General features: G+C 35.8%; 1 protein-coding gene across 1 annotated transcript; it reads right to left on the bottom strand.

The window, feature by feature from the left end:
• Positions 1-1,385: 1,385 nt before the first annotated feature.
• LOC144964973 (uncharacterized) lies at positions 1,386-25,496 on the bottom strand. The gene is made up of 11 exons (XM_078899788.1): positions 25,343-25,496; positions 20,311-20,465; positions 18,338-18,467; positions 17,836-17,936; positions 16,859-17,034; positions 15,089-15,215; positions 14,500-14,675; positions 11,005-11,224; positions 9,178-9,243; positions 6,750-6,821; positions 1,386-4,555 (listed from the first exon to the last, which is right to left on the bottom strand). The coding sequence occupies exons 1-11, from the start codon at positions 25,357-25,359 to the stop codon at positions 2,796-2,798; spliced, it is 3,000 nt and encodes a 999-aa protein (XP_078755914.1). The 5' UTR covers positions 25,360-25,496; the 3' UTR covers positions 1,386-2,795.
• Between the last annotated feature and the right edge of the window lie 1,792 nt (positions 25,497-27,288).

The following is a 27,288-nucleotide window of genomic DNA, read 5'->3' as shown; positions in this document are numbered from 1 at the left end:
ATACTGGGGAAAAATTATCATCTCTCACTCAATAAAATTAAAATTGAATTACATATTTGCCTGCTTCTCTCTCCGCTAAGGATCCTTGCCAGGATTATGAAAGACAGAGCAATCTCAATCCTGGACAAAGACAAAGCAACATGGAAAGTAATAATAATAGATATAGGGGGATAGAGAAAACGGAGCCAGAGTGACCTCCCCGCCCACTGTAGGAGGTCAGATGACTCCATGACCCCACCAACGATACTGAAATTCAACAATCCAAAAGACGTTTTCTTTCTCCTGCTGATATTATCTTTAATTCAACACAAAGATCTATCACTGAGAAATGGCCATGACATACATAGTAGCATGACAATAATATCGATTCACATTTTATCAACAATAAAATGACACAGACATATCATTTCAGAACATATTTTTATGAACTTAGTTGAAAATCATGTTAAACAAAACAAACATTTTTAAAATGTAAAAATTAAAAAAAAAATTCATCCCCCACCCCTCCAATTTTAATTTTCTGCAATAAACATTAGGACATGATAAATATTTTCCACATTTTCAATTCATTAGCAGCTAACAAATTTCTACATCCAATATTTAAAACAATCACAACAACGCCGTCCTCTGAAAAAAACATGGATTTAAAATGTTGGCCAGAAAACTCATCCTTCAAATACAGATCGATTAAAATTAAAATGTCCCTCATCTCGTCAAAAACTCTCAAACCTGGGACTGGGACCTCGGGGACTCTGCAGGTCCCAGGTTTGAGAGTTTTTGACAAGATGAGGGTCATTTCAATCTCTTTGTATTTGAAGGACAAGTTTATGGCCATTACGGCAAATTAGTCCTCCTGTTCTCCATTCTTGCCATAGACGCAACAACCATAAAATCAAAAATATCTCCAATGAAGGAAACAAAATCTCTCTTTCTCTCTCTCTCTCTCTCTCTCTCTCTCTCTCTCTCTATATATATATATATATATATATATGGATATATCCGTTCAAGGTTTAGGATTTGTAACCGTTTTATATACAAACAATCAATTCTAGACTTTTCAGAAATTATACAGTGAAACAGGTTCATTTAACATCCAGCCCAAACAGAGGGCAGTGTGACAATGGTAATGCCCTCGCCTCTTCACCAAGGAGTAACTGGTTCATGACATCCTATCTCACAAAATGCTATTTCAAACCAACCCAGAGTTGTCACCAACTCAAAAACGATTTTAAAAAAATATTGGGGACTCACACTCTGAGGTCAGTAAAACAGTTTTACAAAAACTATGAATTTTCCTGCAATTCCAATATCAAATCCTACTAATGTTACCAAAATCCACATTTGGATTCCAATTATATTCAGCATCATCTGCCCAAAACACCAGACATTCTCATAATTGCTTTTGATGAAAAACAAAAAAAAAAAAAAAAAAATAGAAACTAAACCCACGATGAAAGTTTTTTTTTTTAAATTTGGTAAATTCGATCTTCTCTCTAACGATTCTATTGTGTCAATACACATGATATCATAACCTTAATCAATAGTCATTATCATGGACCTAAATCAACTATCTGTCATGCATTCAAGAATCACAAAACTCCCATGTACACAATACATGTAATACACAATAGCTTTAACATTTTCATAATAAATTTAAACACATCCGTAAATAAATAGAAGTGCTGAACTTAACAATATGGAACAAGTCTCCTGATCTTGTAAACATGGACCATTCAAGTTTATAACATATTCTCATCACATATATTCTGAACTATGCAATTTTAGAAGCGAAGTGTCTGAAACGCAATGGTAATTAATTCACAAAGTAGATGGAGGTATTGGTCTATACTGTCCAGTCCATTTGATGTTAGAACCAATTAGTAAATTACTGATAGTAGATAGATGCAAGGAGGTCATTATCAAAGTCAAACCCTACATGGTTGTTGTACAACATATTCTGTACTGTCTACTAATCATCGGTGGTTGTACAACCGATTCTATACTGTCTACTAATCAAGCCATAGATTAGTGAGAAAATCAAACTGAATATTCATGATTTTCTGAAAAACTGGACCAAAAAGTAAAAACTGAAAAAACAACAACATAGACATTGATACCAAAAAGGCAAACAAAAAAAAAAAACAAAAAAAAAAAAACCTCCCAAAATGTTACCCATCACATTTTTCATAAGACCTATGGTAAAAAAAATATTCCAAAAAGTATTGCCAGTGCAAAACGCCTTGGCCCCTCACTTGTGAAATGATAAAGGTTTCAACATAGGCACACACTAAAACAATTAAAACGAAGACCCTTAAAATCAAATTCGTATCATAGTTTAAAAATCCAGCAAAGTCAAGAACAATGACAACACAATAGAATGAAATTAATTCCTCTGTAGCCAAAATTACTTAGTAATCGTATTCCTGTATATTTAAGTTTGACTCCAGATAAGTTGATAGTCACAGGACCAGGATTAAAAAACACAATGACTTGAATGAAATGGAGTGTAAAATCTACAATTAAGATGGGAAAACGAGGTTCATCTCAAGTGATGATGACTTTCTGGAGTCCACTGTTTCATTTGATGACAAGCCATAGAGAACAATGAAAAACTATCAACATGACAGAAAAAAAGAAAACACAAATATAACCCAATATCAGATCAAAATATTTGGCAACAATGCAAGAGAAATGAAGAAACTCAGTGAAACAAGAAGCAACAGACATAGAAATCATGACAAAAACAAATAAATCCCTAAATACCAACATAATCTTCTGCTGACATGTAGAAGAAGTCAATACTTGCTGTAACTAGATCTTCTCGGGTCATTCAGGTTACTGCCCCCAAATCCTGATGAGCCAAATCTGGCCTGACTATACTGTTGAATGAAAGCTTGGGTGTATGCTTCCACAGAACGGGGGTCTCTTGAATCTCGGATAGGTGGATAGCTGGATTTATTGTAATCACCACCACTCCTGCTCCCACTGCCACTGGTGCCATATTTTTTGTCCTCATGTCTGTCGTATTTGACCCGATGATCGCTACCACTACTACCAGTGTATTTCTCATCATACTTGCTTCCTCTGTCATCGTAACGGTCGTATTTGTTGTCTCTGCTATTCCTACTGGAGGAACGAGAGCTGATTTTTTTAGCACCAGTCCTTCCGTCAAAGTCAAAATCATCCTCATCACTACCCTTTCGTTTGTGTTTCTTCTTCTTTTTATGTTTATGGGACGACTTTTCTCGTGACCTTGACCTTGATCTGCTAGATTTCTTTTTGTGACTGTGACTCTTGGATGACCAAAGGGGAGGTGTGCCTCCAGAGCCACCAGCAGGGGAATCTTTCTCAACAATCCTTTCATCCTCATCTACATCCATTTCATCCGACACGGAGACAGTTACCAGATTTGCGTTTGGAATTATCACGCTGGACTTCATGTTACCCAAGCCATCACTGCCATTCGCCGTCTTCTCTTTCAATTTGGAGGCAAATTCTTCATGAGCTTCGTGTTCCAAATCAGAGTCTGAATCTTTCATCAAAGCATCCAGTTCTTCCTCATCATCACTTACAATTTCCATGGCATTATGATCGACCGTTTTGCTATCTTGTATGGGCACAGATGGCGGATTGCTGCTACTCATCTCGTCAAAGCCTTTGGATGGGGTGAGCTCCATTAAAACTGAAGTGGATGAGGTTGATGATCTGTTGATGACAGCAGTAGAATGATCTGGTGGCAGCAGACCACCAGAGCCCTTTTCCGGCCAATTCTCTTTCTGACCAGGAGATGTCTGTGGAAACGGAGGGGGTGGAGATGAAAAATCAATGGAGGTGCCACGAACTAGAGGAAATGGGGGTGGTGGGGGAGGGGGGACGCTAAGATTGATGCTGACAGGGGGGGAGATTTGAGAAGGAATGACTGAAGGTGGGGGGACAATGGGAATGGGGGGTATAGGGGGTGGTGGCACCATTGCTGGAGGAGGTCTAGAGAATAAGGTGGTGGGTGAGGATGGGTTGGATGACATGATGGTTGGAGATGAAGGCTGGCTTGCCACAGTAGCAGTGGAAGTATTCCAAGACCATGGAGGGGGTGGGGGTGGGACCTGCTGAGGCTGAGAGCTGATCAAAGGATCAGATTCAGAAGTTTTCAAGGATGACGATGACAAAGATGAAGATGGCTTTCCAATGTTACTCAGCATGGTTAGACTGTCTAAAAAACTAGCTGCCCCCGTCTTTGTCGTCGGCGTCTTCTGAGTTTGAGAAATAAGCCGTGATAAAAAGTCTATAGGGTTTTCCTTTTTAGGAGGTGTGTTTTTCTTGGGAGGTGTTGTAGAATGTTCATCTTGAACAGGTGTAGTGGGAGTCTCGTCATCCAACGGTGTATTATTGCCATCTTCATCTGGTCCCAGTCGACTCGATTGCTTATTGGAATGAGATGAAGACGTTGCTTGTTGGGACATTGATGAACCAGGCATGTATATTGGTTGAGAGGAATCTGTGTTTCTGTGACTTCTGTCCATGAAGCTTGCAAGACGAGAATCTAAACTTGCATTTCCTGGAGAAAAAAAAATTTAAAAAGGGGACGGTATGAAATCAGATTTTATGAGACTTTTAAAAATTCCATCCTATATTTCACAAGCCAAACACCAAGCATTGAAAGGCTTGGAGGACACCTACCCTACATATGTATATATATACAGTGGAACCTCCCGATCACGACACCTCCGAATAGTGACAACCTCCTGATAACGACATTGATCCCTGGTTCCGATTTTTTTTTCTATTTAAGATCAGTAAAAAAAACCCTCCATATAACGATGCACTTTATGATAAAACCTCAGAATAACGACATCAATTTGGCGATTTTCGGTAGTTTTCGTAGATATCCGATACTAAAAATACTGAGTATGAGTACTCAAAGTTTATAAAAACAATTCCTGCTTGAACCAATGAGAATGCAGCTTTTGAAACCAATGAGAACGCAGCTTTTGAGAATGTGAGTTTCGCCAACCAATGAGAGAGTGAGTTTACCGACCAATGAGTATGGCCGTTGGCGGATACTTAAGCGCGGGCGTTAACGACTGCATGGCATTATCACTATCACTGATCATCGATCCCTGACTGCTAAGCATTCTCAACATCAAACATATGTTTAGTGGTAGTAGCAGTAGAAAGGCTTTGGCATTTACTGCTTCTGTATCGTTCGTTATCTAGAACATCACAATTTATCTCCTCTCCACATCCAACTGTGATCTGCTATTAAAATGTTAAATTATCTAAAAGAGTAACAAAATTAATTACAAACCACCAACCCAATATATCCCCTAAATGCCCAATTAACCCCTCACCCTCCATGAACTCTTCAGGCAACATTAATATTTCAATCTTTTATTTCATCCTTTAACCAAAAAAAATAAAAATTATAGATAACGAACGATATAGAAGCAGTAAATGCCAAAGCCTTTCTACTGCTACTACCACTAAACATAAGTTTGATGTTGAGAATGCTTGATAATAAACCTAACAAATAAAATTGTTACTAATTAAGAGTGTCATCAGATAGGACGGCCTGGGTTTAAAAAAGAAAAAAAAAAGAAAGAAAGATCCCTGACTGCTAAGATGTCTTCTACAACTACCACTCCACCCAAGAAAAGGAAAATACTCACCATTGATGAAAAGATCAAGATATTGGAAGCTGTTGACAATAATACAACGACAAAGAAAGACATTGCGGCCAAATATGGAATACCTCACAACAGTCTCCCTACGATAATTAAAAACAGAGAAAAGATAATGAATACCACAGAACCACAGATGAAGAAACCACGCACGGCAACAAATGCATCAATTGACGAAGCTGTTCTGACCTGGTTCAAGATGACACGAGCCACCAATGCGCCAACATCAGGACCGATAATTTGCGAACAGGCAAAACTGTTTGCCACCAAGCTCACATCCCAGATTTCCAAGCAAGCAATGGGTGGTTACAGAAATTTAAACAATGACACGGCATTGTGTTTAGAGTAGCCAGTGGAGAGTCGGCTTCAGTCGACACAGATGTTGTGGCTGATTGGACTCAGTCAACCCTGTCAAAGATCTTGGGGGCCTTGCCACGCCCACTTTGTCCGCCATCTTGGAAATCTCTAAATAACGACACCTCCGGATAACGACATAAAAACTCGGACCCGTGGCATGTCGTTATCGGGAGGTTCCACTGTATATATATACTTGTCAGAAGCACAGAGGATCTGCAAACGTTCCCATGGGATGTACAATAGGCAAGGTTTTACAAGATGTCAATTATTCCTTTTGATGGTTTAATATTAAGACCAAATATGAAAAAAAAATTGTATTGCGAGCTTACTACAGTTCCTAATGTCAAAAGCCCCGATCAAATCATGATTTAACATAATCAAGGTAGAAAATTAAGTGGATTTAAAACGCCTGATCCAAAAAAAAAGAAAGAAAAAAAAGAACCTTCAGGAAATCAAGGCTTATCTTACGAGAATGATAACTCAACAGTGATTTACTTTGATTAATTATGCCAACAAAGAACAATGCGAAATTGAATGTAAGCTAATAAAATGGATGTTTCGGGTTTCCCCTTTATCAACAAAACAGGATGAATGAAACACCACAGACGAATGAGATAATGTTGTAGTGGCGTTGTTAAGATGATTAATCATTGTTCTTTATTTCTTCGAGCTTCGAGCAGCACCATTTACATTAATTATGCCAGGACATCTTACCCGTTTCTGATCCATCCAGGTTGAGATCAGTGGGAGACCCTTCAGGAGATGGAGCCTCTAGTGGTGGAGAATCTGTCAAAGAGGGAGATAGGGGGACAGGAAATAGAATAGCAAAACAAAATGAAGATTAAAAACTAGTGAGAAAAGACCATGAAACATGTCTTGACTTTTTAAAATGTCAAATAGTGAGAGCTTTTCAAAGTGCAACAACCGCTTCCGGTGCTCATCAAAGCTAAAGTGATTTTGTTTTTGTTTGCTTTGTTTTCAAAGGTTTTACAGCGTTTGAAACATATTTAGTTGTATATCAGTGCCTGTAAAAAGGAAGAAAATGAGAAAGTCAAAGCACCAAAGAAAAAGTGATATAAAGGGGAATTGCTTCAAATAAGGTACTGATGTAGACTCCAAGAGCACACCATTAATGTACTTAGTTTGGGATCATCTAAAAGTCTCATCCAGACACCAGCACAGGATCCCACTAAGAGGATTATGCTTAAATGTTCAACAAGATATGTTCAAAACAAAAATATAATGATCAGTACATAACAGAGAGATGATTTACAAGGAAAATAAATATCTCCTCCCTCCAAAAAACAAACACAATACATTTGACTGTTCGCCTATCAGCCAAGGACTCCACAAGGGCCATGACAAAACCAAGCAATCCCATTCCAAAACAAATACAGAGAGTAACTCAGCATACAGATATAGGGGGATAAAAGACACAGCAAGTGACCTCTTGCCCATCATCAATCTGACATTGAAGACGGAACACAACACCATTTTATCTTTCATACCACTCAGATATTCATACAACAATGTTACCAGCCAGATATTCATACAACACTGTTACCAGCCTGATAATCATACAACACTGTTACCAGCCTGATATTCATACAACACTGTTACCAGTCAGATATTCATACAACACTGTTACCAGCCGGATATTCATACAACACTGTATATCATCCTTCTATTTGGAGCACAGGATTGCTTAACCAAATTCATAGCAGCCAACTTTTCAAAGAGCTTAACAGGGACATCCTAGCGCACAATATCGTCGACCCAGAACAGCAGTATTTTTGGACCATTATATAATACAATCTAGATTCAGAACTTTTTCTGTTTCTTGTTTTAATTTGCTGGTCAAAAAAGCATAATTCTGAGACATGCATGGGGTATTTCCATACACATAAAAAGTCCAATTTAAAAAATTAAAAAATTCTCAGATTGTCTAATATAGACCTGTAAATGAGCTCTATAAAAATTGACTGAAACTCTTCGACAAACTGAAGTCAAGTTTTCTTTTTTTTAAATAAGGGCATCATTGGTGAGGAGAGTGATAAATACAATACATTAAAATAGTGGGTGTTATTACTTACTGGAAGTATGACTGCCATTGATTTGATGTAGAAGGAATGCTAAATAAGCATGTCATTCATATAAGTAAAGATGACTTCATCAAAGAAAGAATTCACAAATTTTGGAATTTTTCTGACATAATCAGAAAAATAATCACCATTATCATCTTAACTTCTAGTGCCATGACCAATTGAATTTATTCCTCACATCTTTATTGATGCTCGACAAGTCTGAATTGCGATCCACAAACAGCTTAGGCAATGTGAGAACATTAATTAAAATAATGTAGCAATGAGCAAACTTGATTTTCAATCAGTTAATGAGAGGGAAAAAAACCTGAAATAAATATGACTCCTGGTCAATACACTGAATCATTAAGTAGGAAAAGTGAATTATCATCATAATGAAGAAACTTCGGCAGGCGTAGCCGTTGCGGAAAAATCCAAAGAATCAAAATGAATGGTAAATCGCCACAGTAAACAGCAAGCTCGCTTGAGCAAAACAATGGCAGAAAACGTCCTAATTTGCGCGGGAATTAATTAGGCTACTTACCATTGTTCCTTATAATTAGGTACCCAATCAGTGAAGAAACGGTCAACCAGTTTGTTTACAACGTGAGGCAATCGAGATGTGCTTGTAGCAATCTATCCTAACTTTCGATTTGAAGGTGTCTACATAACGCACTTCCAGCTTTCGCATTTTACTTTTTCATTCTTTTAAAACCCCCCATGTAAATGTGGTCAATTTTGGCTTAGATGAAACAGTGAAAGTTATCGCTCGGCCTAGGCAATATATCCATCGTTAATATAAACGGCCCCCATGAGCTATGCATAGCGCTGTGGAACACTCCTAATTACTTTACGGTCATTCGATTTGTGAATTCTTTCTTTCTGTCCCTTTTTTAAAATATTTGAATTTGACAAATTGACTGATTTCAGTTAATTGACTGAGAATTTACAAGGAACAGTTCCGATTTTATCAAGACAGTCGGCCGTTACGCATGCTCAACTGAAAACAGGTTCAATATAGAGAAGCCTACTATACATCTATCACTGACAATAAATCCTACCTTGGTGTGCGTTGTCCATATTGTTACTGAGGATGCCGTAACTTTCTTTCCCATTCAGGTTCCAACCTAAGGATACGAACATGATATAAATAGGTAGCCAACGTTTATATCGCTCAATGCACACAACACACAACAACATTTTCATCTTGTAGAACAATTAAAATAGTGTGAAACAGAGACCCTCTGATTTCTGTCAATAACGATCCTGGATAAATATTACGCCTGGACTTTGTGGAAGATGGAGTTGGCCTGCATGTTATTTATATAGAAATGCTTTATTATTGTTATTATTATCATCATCATCATAATCATTATCATTATTATTTTAGTTATTATTAATATTATCATCGTCATCACCATCATCATCATTATTATTATAGTAGTAGTAATAAGTAGTAGTAGTAGTAGTAGTAAGTAGTAGTAGTAGTAGTAGTAGTAGTAGAAGTAGTTGTTGTATTAGTAGTAGTAGTAGTAGTAGTAGTAGTAGTAGTAGTAGTAGTAGTAGTAGTAGTAATAGTAATAGTAGTAGTAGTAGTAGTAGTAGTAGTAGTAGTAGTAGTAGTAGTAGTAGTAGTAGTAGTAGTAGTAGTAGTAGTAGTAGTAGTTCTTCTCATTATTATTACTGTTGTTGTTATTATTATTATTATTATCATCATCACTTTTATTATTATTATCATTATATAAGTACTACTGAGAATTTAAAATTCGTAATTTTCCATAAAATTTCGTATTTTCTCTAAAATATCGTAAAATTACGAAAAATTCTTAAGATCAGCAGGTATGTGTACATGTTACTGTTGGTCAGGGAACCTCTGTACAGCTCTTTGAGCAGGTTTAGTGGAAATTGCACTGTATAAAAGCTCAACAATAAAATTTAAAAAATTAACATTTTTCATACATCTCTGTATTCACATAGAAATGAAATATGCCGCTTTGACAAAACTGTTCAATTTTTCATTCTTATTAGACAGTAAACTAGGGCCCAAAGTTGTTAGTACATTTTTTTATATTTTGCAGAGTAGAGTTATTATCATGATTTGTTTGTTTGTTTATGAGGGTTTTACAGCGCTTGCAACACATTAAGGTCATATCAGTGCCAGTAAAAGGAAGAAATGGGATAGTCAAAAGTTATAGAATTCAATTAAAACACCCAAGAAAAGGTAAGACAAAGGGGAATTTGTTCAAATAGGAAACAGATGTAGATTCCAAGAGCACACCATCAAAGTACTTAGGTTGAGATCACATAAAAGTCTCATCCAGACACAAGCACAGGCCCCCACTAAGAGGAATACACTCAAATGTTAACAAATCAAATATAACATGTAAATAAAATATAATACAGTACATAACATAGAGATGATTTACAAGGAAAAAAATATCATCTCCCAAAGCAATAGCTATACATTCGACTGTTTCCCTCTCAACCAAGGACTCCGACCAAGGTTAGGACAAAACCAAGCAATCTCATTCCAAGACAAAGACAGAAAGCAAGTTGGAAAACAGATATAAGGGGATAGAAGACACAGTATGTACCTCCCTGCCCGCTATGGGAGGTCAGGATCCCCACCCAGATTATCATGATTTGAAAAATCCATTTGTCACAACCACAAAGATGGAACAAGCTAGCAGAAGGTAAGTAAGAAAACTTGGATTTCCATGAATAGCTCAAGATTATACACATTGTTACACCATTTGAATGCGTCAGAATAGCAAGTTATCATTGTGATCTACTTGTATTCCAGTCATCTTGTCTAACTTGGGGAAATGTCCACAATAAAATGAATCTCAATAGGAAAACCGAGAATAACAACAACAAAAACAACTCACTATTGAGCTGGTTTCCAGATGATTGAAATCCTAGCAACGAACTTGAAGCATTGTAGTCAAAAGATGCTCTCCCTCCAACATAAGTCGGGGGACTATTCTCTGGTGATGGGGCATTAACATCAGGTGATGGGATGGGCGACTCCGGCTTGGGCATCGTCTTTTTCATTTCATCTAGTTTCTTCTTCATGTTGTTGATTCGAGCACCAAAGTTTTTGTAGGCCTAAAATTCAAAGATAATAAATTCAGGAAATTGTAATGAACACATTCAAAATTCTTCTATTTTAAGTCATCTAAATTAGAAAATTAAACGAGACTTACCTGTAAGTTGAAGTTTGATTGGAATTTTATAGACCCAAGAATATTCTTAGGCCTTGACCGAGAGAAAGCGTCCCTGCACATGCGCAATCACTATTTAAAGCTAATAGGCTATAATAGCTGTTACCATCAATTATCTAATTTAAAAGACCTCAAATTGATTTGCAATTTTGCAAAACGATGTATACATTCATGGGGTGGGATAAAATTGGGAAGGGCGGTCAAGGCCTAAGAATATTCTTGGGTCTATAAAATTCCAATCAAACTTCAACTTACAGGTAAGTCTCGTTTAATTTTCTAATTTTATAGACCCAATGAATATTCATATGGCCTTGCCCGAGACGTTAAAGCCGTAACAGCTATTGTAGCGATCCAATATATAAACGGACATACACAATTATAAGCATATTCTTTCATTATGCTATATTAAAACGTTAAAACCTATGATAAAAGGAACGATGTCCTAAGCCATGAGGTTCCATATCTACTTTCATTCAGTATGTAAAAAGTTTTTCAAAACTATTGCAGCCTGTGTCCTAAGCCAGACACTGCATAGATAGTTATGATATAAATTCATAACTCTGTGACTAAATTCAGACACAGGTTAATCATGTTTAATCTATTTGCAGCCTGTGTCCTAAGCCAGACACTGCAGAGATTGTCCATGAGGTATTAAATATAACTCAGTCTGTGATTCCGCCAGACACTGAGTAACAAGGTGCCATATTATGATTTCAGTAAAAATTACTGTAATTGGTCATTGGTGTTTTCATTATCAGCCTGTTGTTAAATCCAGACACTGATAATTATGTTCATAATAAGGATAAATTACTCACATCAACGTGCTTTCCGTAACACTGCTTTCCCAAATGCAGTCCCATCATCTTTTACAATTGGTTTATTGTAGAATTTAGCAAACGTCTTCTGACCAGACCATGCTGCTGCCTTAAGTATGACAGACATATCTACATCTTTAGTAATAGCTGACGTGCTCGCAGCCCTGGTGCTGTGTGCTTTGAATATTTTTGTATTTATTCCCGACTTCATAAGAGTCAATTTAATCCATCGACCGATTGTTTCCTTAGTTACCGGTTTATGTGGACATGCATAACTCAAAAACAGTTGAGATGAATTTCTAAACGGTTTAGTTCGTTTTATATATTCTCGCAAATATGTTACAACACATAATCGTTTATTAGATGGGTATCCCAGTAATACTATGGAATTTTCATTATTTTTCGGGGTATTATGTTTCAATAATTTAGAAACATGAAAGATGGCCCGAGTTTGTGTAATATGACACTCTTCTAAATTTAACGAGTGAATGGTTTGGCATCTTTGTCCAGTGACTAAGGCACATAATGTGACTAATTTGAAAGTGAGCATTTGTAAAGTTAATTCCTTACAAGGTGAGCATTTTTCCAAAAAATTTAACAGTATTGAAACGTCCCAAATTTTGGTGTATCTTGGTTTGCTTGGGTGAGCCAAGAAAATACTTCTCATTAAACGTTTTATTTTGTTATCATCTCCGATGGAAGGTTGGTCGAAAATGCAAGATAATGCAGAACGAGCAGTATTAACTGCACTATAACAAAGTCCTTTTTTAGAAAGGTGTAATAAAAACTCTAGACAGTGTGAAACACTATATTCCTCGACATCCCACTGTTTATCAGAACAAAATTCAATCCATTTCTTAAGGTAAACATTGTATTGTTTAACAGTATTTGGTCTCCAGCCTTTCATTAAAGTCTTGACAACTCGTCGGGACAACCCTTGTCTTTTGAAATTGTTCCTGATAATACACATGCCATCAGTTGGAGTTTTGGGTATAACGGATGTACTGCTGAGTGGTTTGATGGTAAAATTAACACATTTTTGGCTTTCTTCAGAAAAAGAGGAGGAAGGCACATCATTTCCATAAGTTTTGGATACCAAGGAGCTATTGTCCAATGTGGCACGACCATTAATATCTTTGTACTTTGGTCTTCTTGGATTTTCCTGAGAATCCTGGAGATAAGATTAAATGGTGGGAAGATATATCCGTAAGTATCCCATTTATGTTGAAATGAATTAATGGCGCAGGCTTCAGGATCGGGATAGAAGGACATATATATAGGTAATTGTCTGTTTGCACGAGAAGCAAACAGATCTATTTCAGGGCATCCAAATTTCTCACATAACCTATCAAAAACTTCTGGGTGTAATTTCCATTCTGTATGAATTCTAACTTTCCTACTGTGTGAATCAGCTATATTTGATTTTCCAGCTATATGACAAGCAGACAACCAGATTCCTCTTTCTTTACACCACAAGATGATTTGTTTAGTATAATAGTTGACAAGTCTAGAGTGTGTACCCCCATATATTTTCAATAACTATTGCATCAATATAAGTAGGTAATTAATTTTAAATCCAAGAGAATTAAAAACACGATGATTGCTTTGCAAGGTTCACTTTTTAAGTAATTGCGCATGTGCAGGGACGCTTTCTCTCGGGCAAGGCCATATGAATATTCATTGGGTCTATAAAATTTGACAGCTTCATTCCTTTGCAAAGAACAAAACCTCTAAATCACCTAAACAAAAAAGTCCTTGACCTATAACCTGAGAGACTCTTGACCTTACAAACTACTATTTAGGTCCCACCAGACAGAATCTGTTATTATTATTGGGCTAATGGTAAGGCAATGAGGAGGAGGAGGAGTGGAAGAAGAAGAAGAAGAAGAAGAAGAAGAAGAAGAAGAAGGAGAAGAAGAATAAGAAGAAGAAGAAGAAGAAGAAGAAGAAGAAGAAGAAGAAGAAGAAGAAGAAGAAGAAGAAGAAGAAGAAGAAAACCAATGCCAAAATAAATTGTTTAAAGTACATTAAACATTAATTTAAAATAAGCCAATGCCACCACTTTCAGAATACAACCTAGAGCATACAGTAATAGGAAATATGTAGGGGAAAACTTATTTTTGACCAGTTAGAGCTTGGAGGCACTGGATATAGAACCAAAAATCAAGATTCCCATTTACATGCAGAGCCTGGCTACACGCATGCCCTGTCTCATTCTCAAAGACAATGCTTATAAAAGGAGACCCCTGTATTAATTATTATAATAAGCCTCTTGAATTAAACATGCACATATACACAAAGACCAGGTAAAAAAATTGAAATGACAACTAAATACAGCACTTACATTTGCAACAATCCTAGCCTCTCGATATTGGGCATCGTAGAATGTTTCACTTGTTTTCAGTGTGTCCAACAAAGCCTTCTGATCAGCCAAATGTTGAGACTGTCTTTTGACTAGATCTTCCAGTTTGGTGCAAGAGTCCTCAAATTGACTGGAGAATTCATTGCCATGGGCTCGGTCTGCTCAAATGAAATCATTTCAATTATTCTTTAAAAAAAGAAAACTACCGTTTAAATGTATTTTAATGAAATTTATCGACTGAAAAGACATTTGAACATTCCATCTTTAAATTTAGAATTCAAATAAATAAAAGATGCCTTTCCATGTGACATTGTGAAAAAGTCAACAAATGGGGAGGTAATCACTTGCCTAAGAAAAAATATAAAGATCAGTGGGACTTGAATCCGCATTCCACTGGTTAACAATTGGCCATCCCCTCTCCCCAGTTTAATATTAATTGTAATTGCTTTCAACTTGAAATTCGGTTCATAATGTACAATTGTGTAGTAGCACACCTAATAACTTGTAATTGTTTAACAAACTCAAAACTAAATATACCACAATTGTGTATTAGCATACATAATAATAATACCTTTTAACTGTTTGACAGCCTCCAAGCTGGATGCATCCAGTCGTAAATGGGAAAGCTGCTTTGACTTGATTTGAATCTCAAGTTCTTGTCGCCTAAATACTGTGATTTGCTCAATCATCTCATGGGGCTGTGATAAGAAGGAAAGAAAAATGTTTTAAATTACCTTTTTAAAAGATTGATAAACTCAAAATTCCTATAAACCGACATGGACCACACACCTGGTCATTTGCATATTTGCTTGACCCCTATTAATGCATCAATTATACAGAAAATGAAAGACAAGAAGAAATAGAGGAGGAAGAAGAAGAAGAAGAAGAAGAAGAAGAAGAAGAAGAAGAAGAAGAAGAAGAAGAAGAAGAAGAAGAAGAAGAAGAAGAAGAAGAAGAAGAAGAAGAAGGAACCTTGGTAACAATTTTGACTTTCACCATTCTCTCAAAAAACAGGGTGTCCAGCAGATTAAAAATCCTACCTCCCCCAAAAAATCCTACCTAGCAATTTAAAAGCCAAAGCACGGCCCCTGCGTGTCTTTAACCCACCCACAGAAGAGGCATTTGAACTTGAACTGTCAGTGTCTACAGCATTGGAGGTAGCTTTACTATTGCTGCAATCACTAGCACTTGGCTAAAACGTTCATTCTTGAGCCAAGTTTGATTAAAATAGCACTTTCCCATAGTGTGATAATGAGTAAAAGCAACAGCAATGAATTGAACAAAGAAAAAAAACAGTCCGCCAAAATTTAAAATAGGCCTAATCTAGATTTCTAGATCTAGCAACGAGCCACAGTTGACTATCTCGATTTATAGATCTAATCTACTAGATCTACAAGAATAGACTAATAGAGGAGGCACAAAGGCAGAAAATCCAGAGAAATGAAAATAATAGTCCTCAATTGAACAACACCAGTTAAGATTTTGCAAAATGTATAATCCAAAAGGAAAAGAGGCACTTCGCGAGATGAAAATGAATGCGGATTAGACGAACGCCAAGCCGAAACTAAATTTGAGACTGAAAACGGCGGAAGAAAGTGAACCGTATGATCAAGTCAACCGTGTGGTCAATACTTGTATTAAATTATCACCGACATTTAAGAGCTCTCAAGGTATTTAACTCTCCTTTATTCGGATTCGGTATTTTCCAGTATTTTCATAGGGAGGAAGGCTTAGGTCGACTTGATTCTAGCAATCGGCGTATTAGTTGCAAACGCGTTTCCGCTCGAAATTGCACGATCACTTAAAAAATCTGACCTCGGGTGCAATTATCCGACTTTTTCCTACCAATCCGACCTTAAGGTAAAAATTCCGACTTTATCCGACCTCGCTGGACACCCTGAAAAAGCAACAAATCCATTTTCCCAGCCCACCTCAAAGCCAGATTATTTTCACTGTGATATTTTGAAAGAGGATTTTTTTTTCATAAGGAACTCAATTTAACATTAAGGTAAAATCTTGTTTAAAAAAATTGAAATTGTATGTGAATTTGACCCAGAGGTATCCTAAGAGCTTAATTCATTTTTGTTGTTGGTTATTTAACCAAAGCAATCTTCAGTATGATTCACGAAAGTTTGACTCACTCTTTAAATTAGAGAAATACACGATACCTAAAAAAAAATTATCTACATACAAATGTTCATATTTTCATTCTGCAATTAAAAGGAATGATTTGGTATTAATTGTCTTCTAAACAAGGACCGGCATTAAATTCTTATCCACAGAAGTGGAAAAAATGACATTAAAACTACAGCCTATACAACAGATGAAAGGATTGTTACACCTTGAACTCTGCTAGAATACGTGTACTCTCATCAATGTCATCCTCAGTGGATTGTTCTGAGGCTGTCTGAATCTCAGGGGTGTCTTCTTTCACTGATGGCTCATAGGGGCTTGCCACTGGACTTATTGGGTCATTGTCATTCGGTTGGGCTACTGGAACTTTGAATGGCTTGCCATCTGGATAACAAAAGTAAAATAAATCAATAATGAATTCCCTTTATTCCCTTTATTTGTCCCAAAAGGGAAATTTGTCTTTAGGGTCTATTCCAAGGATAGACTGGTATAATACAGGAATCAGACACAGTGCAGCATCGCGAAGTGAGCTAGAATGGGGTGACTTGCTCAAGGCCACACAGTGCAGTGGGTAGTTGAAATCCGTACCTTTTGGGTAAGGGGCAAAGACCATACTGCCTCATAACATGTGATAAAACATGATAAAAAGTGTATAACAGTTGACTTCATTATCACAAACTATGATTTTCAAAAACCTCACATTTGAGACGGGATAAAAAGAGTGACTTTATGCTTTAGATAAATATCTTTACAATCAACAATTGCATTAAAAAAGCTACTTTTTCCAGAACACCAAGATTGAATGATGTAGTTGCAGTGAGGACTATTTCAGAGAACAATCCTCCCGAAGTAAGGTGGACTACACAAAGTAGGTCAAATGGTATCATCTTATCCATACAGCATCCAAATTACTGACATGGTACACAGCAGAGGGAAAGGATTAAAGGATGTAGCACTGAATGGCTCGCCATCAACTGCTTTTCCTTTCCCATGAATACAGAGATTAAGACAAAGTAGCTACTTGTAACGCACATCTTTTCAGTAGAAATCTATGAATTGAATGGAAATGAAAACTAATTTGTGTTGATTGTTAATTCATGAAATCTACAGACTAAACGGAAATGATAAAATTAAAAAGAAAACAAAAAGAAAAGAAATTGTAGAAATGTTTCTATTTATACTTACTTAAGACAGCATTTAACGACGTTACAAATGAAGCATCAAAAACTCCCCTCTCTTGCCAGATGTTGAAAATTCGCTCAATTTTACCTTTTACAGACAAGTCTCTGTCAATAAAAACACAAAAATATTTATTAAAATCCTCCAAACCTTTGAAGACAAAAGTTTATTAATCCATTGTTATTCTAAATCTTTCACACAATACAAATGGCATTCAATATCCACTTAAAGCAAGCACTAACAAGAAATTTTGAAAGTAATACATCAAACAAAAAATCTTTTAAAAGAATAGCACAAATTTATTGGTATCCAATTAGACACCATAATCATTAAAGGACAACTGTTCTACCTAGATGGTAGTAAGCAATCAGTCATTGTTTACTACACAAACCAAAAGGAATGATGGACACATGGTTCTGGAAGATTTTGTAATATCAATATAGTTTTAAACAGAATAAGATGGAAGAATTTTCATCAATCTTTCTAAAGATGTGTTCAAATAAATTACCTGACTAGCCTTGCAGCTTCTGGTAGGTGCTCTTTAAATGTGGATGCATAAACCTGGGCCTTCTTTTTCTTACATGTTTGGACAACATCATTACATAAGTAGAACAAGGTGAGTCGATGAGAAGGATGAACTGAAAAATTTTAATTTAAAAAAAAGAAATGAACCACAATAAATGCCACAACTGATTCGGATTAAACTTGAAGGCATTTAAAATAAAAATCTCTTTTTTTACAATCTCCATCCCTGGAACGGAATCTTCTTAAAACATGATGAAACCTGAACCTCTTGAATCTGTGAAAATTCATGAGATGAAATAAGAAAAGGTGACATCACTTCTATTTTCAACGAAAAACCTGATAAAATTATTTTCCAAACTGAAGGGAAGGGCTGCCCCAAATGTGAACAAGGCCCGGATGCAAATACTTTATATTTATAGTGGTTCCACTAACTAGGCTTTATGGACTTTTCCACGCTCTCAATCATGTCTCTAGCAAAGCTGTAAGGTTTTAAATCCAAGCCATTGTCATTAGGCTAGGAATACAAATGGACGTTAAAATTGATTGCTGCTCATTTAATTGTTTTTCAAATATCGGTATGACTTGAGTCCTTCAATTGTCAACAATCTGATTTCCATTACCCAGTTGAATCCTCGACAACTTTACCCAGTTGAAATCCTTGACAATTTTACCCAGTTGAAATCCTTGTAAACTTTACCCAGTTGAAACCCTTGTTCCTTGCATACACCAACCATTTTGAATCCGTTCTCTACTTGTTATTTTTCACAGATCAAATTTCTGACTGATAGAGTTATTTAATTTGTGTAAGACTTTACATTGTAAAACAGTGCCAAACATATGACAGCTTCTGTGCAAACTGGAAGTGTGATTCCACATGACCCTGTTCAAGCATTGTGACACACATTGAGTGAATAAGGTGAATCCGTGGAAATTATCTCTCTGTAAATGTGTTCAGATTTTTTATTCTAAAAGTTTGGAAAAGATGGCATATAAAATCAAACTTGGAAGTTGAAAAATAAATAAGAAAAGATAGACAGGCCAAGACAAACAGGCCAGAGTAGAAAGGCTAAGGTAGAAAGGCTAAGACAGACAGGCCAAGATCGGCTAACAGAAGTTGAAGACAAGAGCCAAGGGTTTTTGTCTCAGTACTCTTTTATCAGATTCTGATGGAAATGAAACAAACTTAAATTTTTTTTTTTAAAACACAAAAACCAAAAACCATAAACAAATATTTTAAAAGTTTAACAAAGTATGTATATGTGTATAAATAAAAATATCAATGGTATCCAGACTGCTTTATATTTAGGGCAAACCCTTTTTCGGATTCAGGGCCAGGATATTCGCATTTGCAGCAAGGCAGTAATGTCACTTTGATTTTCACATATCAGCTTTTGAATTTCCATTGATATTACTATTACACATTTACCAAAATCCAACCAATCAGAAAAAATAAAACATTGCGAAGTATAAAAATTCAAAGAGCTCTGAAAATCCCAGCAGTGAGAGAGGAGGGGGAACAACAACTAATTTGGCTATGTGACTTGTGGTATGATGCTCGCATTGGGATTGGAAGGTCCTAGATTCGAGCCTCGCTCGACACATAGTTGAGACTTTGGAAAAGGCCCTTTAATCACATTCTCTCACTGTACTCAGGTGTAAAAAGAGTACCTGGCTATTAACAGTCTGAAAAACAGTAATATCGCCTAAAAATAACATAGTTTTACATGTTACATGTTGGTCAGGGACCCTTTGTAAAGTGCATTAAGCTTAGAGTAGATAGTGAGCTATATAAAATCTCAAGTCTTTAACAACTACAATATGAAAAATGTTTTAAATATAATATCTGAGTGTCTTGTGAAGACATATTATTTACTCATGACAACATTAAAAAACAATAATTTATAATCCTCTTCCCATTTGTTATATATAGTATATTGTTAAAAAACAAGATTTTACCTGAACGTTTGAGGACTTTCATCCATAACTGAACAATTTTTGCATGGTGGGTTTTGTGGTGTATTATCCACAATGATAAACTTTGAATACTGTCCTGGGTGTTGTTGACAGTCTTCAGTTTCTTTTCCACACTCTCCTCATTTAAAGATGCCATTCTGTCAAACAAAAGTTTAACTGTAGCTTAGAAACAAGATTAAAAAAAAAAAAAAAAAAAAAAAAAAAAAAAAAGTAAAAAAATAAAAAAAAAAAGAGAAAGAGAGAGAGAGAGAGAGAGAGAGAGAGAGAGAGAGAGAGAGAGAGAGAGAGAGAGAGAAAGAGAGAGAGAGAGAGAGAGAGAGAGAGAGGAGAGATCAAAACCAGAGATCACCGCAAGATTGACTGAGGAAATATTTTTGGGACAAAAATTGCTTTTTTTTTTTATTTTTTAAATTCAACTACAAATTAATGATAAAGACCCTTTATACTGCCTGCAAATTTTAGGTCTCTTTTTCATCTCGGTATTTAAAGATGCTATTTTTCGCTTTTACTTGCATTATATAATTTGAAAATCTTGATCTAGTGGTCCCTGATTTCGGCTTTTTAAACTCTGGATTGCTCTCTATCAATAAACAATTTTTTTTATGTTAGGAAAGGATGACAGAGATATTGAATTACTCTATGCAAAAAGTTTAGAGTTGAAGCTGTTTCTGAATTATGCTCAATTATCCATCGGTTAGTAATTAGCATACCTGCCAACCCATAGTGAAAAAAAAAAAGGATGCTTCTTCCAAAAAATAGGAGTCTAGGGAAAAAAATAGGAGTAAAAATGTTTTTTTTTTTTTTTTTTCAATTAATAAATTAAAAAATCGGAGTTTCCCAAAATCCGGTGGGGTGAGGTAAAATCAAGAAAAAATTAGGGTAAATCCGATTTTCACTGGGTACTTGGTCGGTATGAATTAGTAGCATTTTTGGTCACAATTTTTCCAATAATAAAGCTGCACTGCAATGACCATTCACAACTTCTTAACCAGATGAGAGTTAGGACGTTACTTTTTTCATTCCAGGTCCAGCAATTTCTTCTTTCTGTGCTAAATTAATACTTAATACTAGCCATATCTCTATTTCAGATTCAAATTCAGTCAATCATCTAACAGACGTGTAACCAACCGAAATTAGTCCCCCCCCCCCCCCCCAGATTTGTCCAGACAAAACCATTTTACAAAAAATATGTTGATTTTTGACGGATTGCTGAATGGTCATAGGTATAAATGATGGGTGATGGGGTTTCGGTTCGTGGTAGTAATTCGGGCTTACAACAAGATATGAAGTGAGTAGAAAAGTGCCAGAAGACAATAGAGAATAAAAATTTTTTTCGCGGCGGTGGTGGGGTTTGAACCTGCGACCTTATTGGTACGACAACTCCGCCTGGCAGGTGAGAGCGTGGCTCTACCGTGTGAGCTATCCACGAACATAAAAAATATTCGTTTCAAACCCAAAGTCATTTCTAGATCCCTCTCTCACCCACTTCTTGAGATCGCCGATTCGTTCACCACCATCGCGAAGTAATTTTGACCAGCAGTTAAGCTTAATAGCCAATATTCTCATCACAAACATATAACATAGAAACGATTGAGACATTGAGTATGCTCCGGTGTATGGGGTGAATTTTTAATTCAGAAAAGTGAGTGGAGCAGGCACTTATGTTGGTAACAACAAGATATGAAGTGAGTAGAAAAGTGCCAGAAGACAATAGAGAATAAAAATTTTTTTCACGGCGGTGGTGGGGTTTGAACCTGCGACCTTATTGGTACGACAACTCCGCCTGGCAGGTGAGAGCGTGGCTCTACCGTGTGAGCTATCCACGAACACAAAAAATATTCGTTTCAAACCCAAAGTCATTTCTAGATCCCTCTCTCACCCACTTCTTGAGATCGCCGATTCGTTCACCACCATCGCGAAGTAATTTTGACCAGCAGTTAAGCTTAATAGCCAATATTCTCATCACATCAAAAAAAAAAAATTTTTATTCTCTATTGTCTTCTGGCACTTTTCTACTCACTTCATATCTTGTTGTTACCAACATAAGTGCCTGCTCCACTCACTTTTCTGAATTAAAAATTCACCCCATACACCGGAGCATACTCAATGTCTCAATCGTTTCTATGTTATATGTTTGTGATGAGAATATTGGCTATTAAGCTTAACTGCTGGTCAAAATTACTTCGCGATGGTGGTGAACGAATCGGCGATCTCAAGAAGTGGGTGAGAGAGGGATCTAGAAATGACTTTGGGTTTGAAACGAATATTTTTTGTGTTCGTGGATAGCTCACACGGTAGAGCCACGCTCTCACCTGCCAGGCGGAGTTGTCGTACCAATAAGGTCGCAGGTTCAAACCCCACCACCGCCGCGAAAAAAATTTTTATTCTCTATTGTCTTCTGGCACTTTTCTACTCACTTCATATCTTGTTGTTACCAACATAAGTGCCTGCTCCACTCACTTTTCTGAATTAAAAATTCACCCCATACACCGGAGCATACTCAATGTCTCAATCGTTTCTATGTTATATGTTTGTGATGAGAATATTGGCTATTAAGCTTAACTGCTGGTCAAAATTACTTCGCGATGGTGGTGAACGAATCGGCGATCTCAAGAAGTGGGTGAGAGAGGGATCTAGAAATGACTTTGGGTTTGAAACGAATATTTTTTGTGTTCGTGGATAGCTCACACGGTAGAGCCACGCTCTCACCTGCCAGGCGGAGTTGTCGTACCAATAAGGTCGCAGGTTCAAACCCCACCACCGCCGCGAAAAAAATTTTTATTCTCTATTGTCTTCTGGCACTTTTCTACTCACTTCATATCTTGTTGTTACCAACATAAGTGCCTGCTCCACTCACTTTTCTGAATTAAAAATTCACCCCATACACCGGAGCATACTCAATGTCTCAATCGTTTCTATGTTATATGTTTGTGATGAGAATATTGGCTATTAAGCTTAACTGCTGGTCAAAATTACTTCGCGATGGTGGTGAACGAATCGGCGATCTCAAGAAGTGGGTGAGAGAGGGATCTAGAAATGACTTTGGGTTTGAAACGAATATTTTTTGTGTTCGTGGATAGCTCACACGGTAGAGCCACGCTCTCACCTGCCAGGCGGAGTTGTCGTACCAATAAGGTCGCAGGTTCAAACCCCACCACCGCCGCGAAAAAAATTTTTATTCTCTATTGTCTTCTGGCACTTTTCTACTCACTTCATATCTTGTTGTTACCAACATAAGTGCCTGCTCCACTCACTTTTCTGAATTAATAATTCGGGCTTATTAACTTTGCGTATTCGTAAACGTCTTCCATATAAATCTATATTTGATCGATATAATATCGATTACAGTGTTTCTATTTTCAGAATTCTAAAGTTAAAAAAAAAAATCAATCGTTTAAATAAATTATAATTTTTTATTGCTAGCTATTTTTAGAATTTTGTTGTCGTTTTACAGCAAAACTCAACGCAGCAGCGACGCAAAGTTCCAACTTTCAATTGTCAACTGATTCATGAGCTCAGTCAATAAGTCTTCGGACTTCTGATCTGAACTAAGTGGGTTCAAGCCCCGCTTGTGACAATTATAATTTCATTTGATTTGTATGTCATGTTCCTAATATATGCTCTTGTATTTCAGATTCATAATCATTAACACATAAAATTGATGCATGTATTAGCGATAGATCTCTACTACTACTATTGATAGACAATAATTCAGTTCATCAGTTGATTCAACCGTCTATCCAAAATATCAAATCAATCAAATAAATTAGAATTCTCTAACTCACTCAAACTAAACTTTACAAACATTTTTTTTCTTTAGACATTTTTTATCGGAAGGACTTCCAGAGTTTCACAGCACCTAAAGCCTAAGTCAAAAGAGGGGATTTTTTTAGCGGGTAAATAAAAAGGATGGACATGGTATTTGTATGGGAAAAGAAAGAAAGAACGATTTTTCAATTCCCTAACTTTTTAAATTCAATCTTTGATAATGATACATCATTATTATCGTTATATATATACATGTAATGTAGCAGTACTTTGGTACACGTCCATTTGGCCCTCCAGCAGGTAGCCGATAAATAGCCTAGTGGCTGTGACCCGATTTTTAGGACTTGAGTGATGAGTCTCAGAAAAGTTTCATTGTATAGATTTTTGTTTATGGATGGATTTTAATGATTTATGTCTTATTTATTTTAGGAGGAATTACTCTATCGTTTGGTGTAGTTTATTTTAAAATCAATGACAATTTAGTATATCTGTTGAGTATGGATAAAATAGGGTATAATTTAGCTTTGGATAATTAAAAAATTAGAAATTGATAAATCAATATTTCATGATGGCACGTTTATTTAACATCTTAACTTTTAAAATAAAATTAAATTCAGGGCAAAGCTGTATATTGCATCCATGAAATTCGTTCCAGCAAAATCCTTGATCAAATCTTAGCGGCCATTTTAGGCCGGTTTTGAAATCCAAATGGTGGTTACTACCGGAAATGCAACAGTTTCAGGTCACAAGTACGTCAGTAAATAACAACCAAATGCCAAAGGCAAAGTCAAATAGAAATAGAAGACCATTTTTCAACCTTATAACTTTTCTTCTGCTTATCTGATTTTCACAATTTTGGTATCATTAGAATCGTGTTGAAAAGCACTTTAAAATGATATAGGTTTCATTGAGATCAATCCAATTTGATTATAATTTTTTTTTTTTTTACCACACTCACACAGCGAAGTTTGGATTTGGATCTCCAAAATTCTCTTTAAATCGATTTATGGTGTATGCATATTTTATTATATAATTGTTAGTGAAGTGCAAAAGTGCTATTACTAAAACTATTTTCTACATACTTTAGTAACAATGACAGACAGTGGTAGTGGTAGGCAAGGGGTGGGAGTGGGAGTGGAGGCGAAATCGAAATCAGCAACCGTCAGTCTGAGTTTTCCCAGTTCAGATCCAGCTAGAAAAGTTGAATTTATGAACGACGCGGTACCATTAGGTAGATAATCCTTACCTCACAATATAATTCATATATTGCACATATCAAACATCAAAAAGGCAAAAACGAATTGCTATAAAATTCGATTGAAACATCCACATTCTTAGTCCATATTCAAGGTCTAAAACAATCGGCCATATTTGTTTTGAAATAACGCAAGTTTTTTATCAGCCACATGCCGACAACGATATCGTAGACCATATAAAAAAGTTTGATATAAAATATCTAATTATGTTTCCAACATAGATTTATACTTTAAAAATTCATATTATACCAATTATATGCTGATTTTCAATATAATAACAAAAATAATATTTAAAAGCGAAAGTACAACAAAAGTTACGCTAACAGCCCCCACCTTCCGAACAACGGACTAGCAAAAATACACTATCACTGTATCATTATTAATGGATTCTGATTTTTATTTTATTTTTACGTGGATTCTGGTTTGTATTTTAAATTTTTCATATAGATATATAATAAGTTAAAAATACAAATCAAAATCCACGTAAAAATAAAATAAAAATATGTTTCTCCTTCTGAGTTTCTATAAAAATATGCACCAGATTTCATGTCTGAAACAGTCATTGGTCCATGTAAAAGTGTTTTGTTGTTGTTTCTTTTTCTTTTTTTTGTTGTTGCTTTGTTTGTTTTGTTTTTTTTTTTTTGTTTTTTTGTTTTTTGTTTTTTTTTGTTGTTTTTGTTTTGTCTTGTTTTTTTCTTTAGGGGTTATACGATGGCATAATATTATACGTTTAAGACCAATCGTTAAAAAGTTAAAAATCGTTGCTATGTTTATTCTCGGATATATTAGTTTTTTTTAGAGCGTCTATTTCTCTATGCTGGTCCAACTCTCTTCTCACCAATTAATTATTTGAATGAGAAGTCTAATGATTTTAGTGCTTCTTTAACTTTATGGATGTTTGTTCGCTCTCATCTACCTCACACTAGGCTCCTGATCAACCATCGCCACCAATATCATCATTTTTTATTTTCTTATATTTTTATTTTCATCCAATTCGTTCTCCTCCTCCTCCTCCTCTTCTTCTTCTTCCTTCTACTACTACTAGTAGTAGGTTGTCTTTTTCCCCCTCATGTTTTGCCATTTAGTGTAACTATAATTAAAGCTAAGGTATGGGCATTGATTGGTACCTACTGAGGTTTCCGGTTTAAATAAGTACATGATATAAATTTTCATTTCTGTCAGAAAACAAGCCTTTTCTTTTATTCTGAATTAAACTTGTCCATGAAATAAATTCAAAATGTTTGAGCAATATGTAGGAACAAACAGCTTTTATGTAATTACGAACCACCATAACATCGAAGCCGAAAAAGTACGATAAACACAACTATCTACTTTCACTTTCACTTCCTGATTCATGCTCGAAACAATATTATTGTAGAAGTTGATCATAATAGGATTCAATAGTCTGCTGTCACGTCGCCCAGCAACGAGCAGCTTGGTTCTAAACAAATAAAATCAGTACTTTTTATTCTCCATGCTGGCAAGACTGGAGGGCATCCGCCATTGTTCGGATAGTTTAGAACCAGTTGCTAAGTTACTATGCGTCATTACGAGGGAATTGACATAAATACTGTTGAAAGCTATTATACTTGAAATATTATTTTATAAATAGCTCCTTTTACCAATAAGTTGAGCACTATTTTTTAAATGATTTTTGTATATATATATATATATATATATATATATATATATATATATATATATATATATATATATATATATATATATATATATATATATATATATATATATATATATATAGGAACTGTGTTTTCAGTCCACCAGTGGACTGAAAACACAGCTGTGTATTCAGTCCACCGGAAATAAAAATATTTAAAACGGACCAATTATCGATAATGACGACATTGATACTGAGCCTATTGTAAGGTAGTCATCATCAAAAGTGGATAGGCATAACATTTATGGCAATTTGAGG

This window comes from Berghia stephanieae, chromosome 2 (genome assembly GCF_034508935.2).
Source record: "Berghia stephanieae isolate SIO BIC M18660-M18661 chromosome 2, UCSD_Bste_1.3, whole genome shotgun sequence".
Taxonomy (NCBI): Eukaryota; Metazoa; Mollusca; class Gastropoda; order Nudibranchia; family Aeolidiidae; genus Berghia; species Berghia stephanieae.
This window is presented reverse-complemented; position numbering and strand designations above follow the sequence as displayed.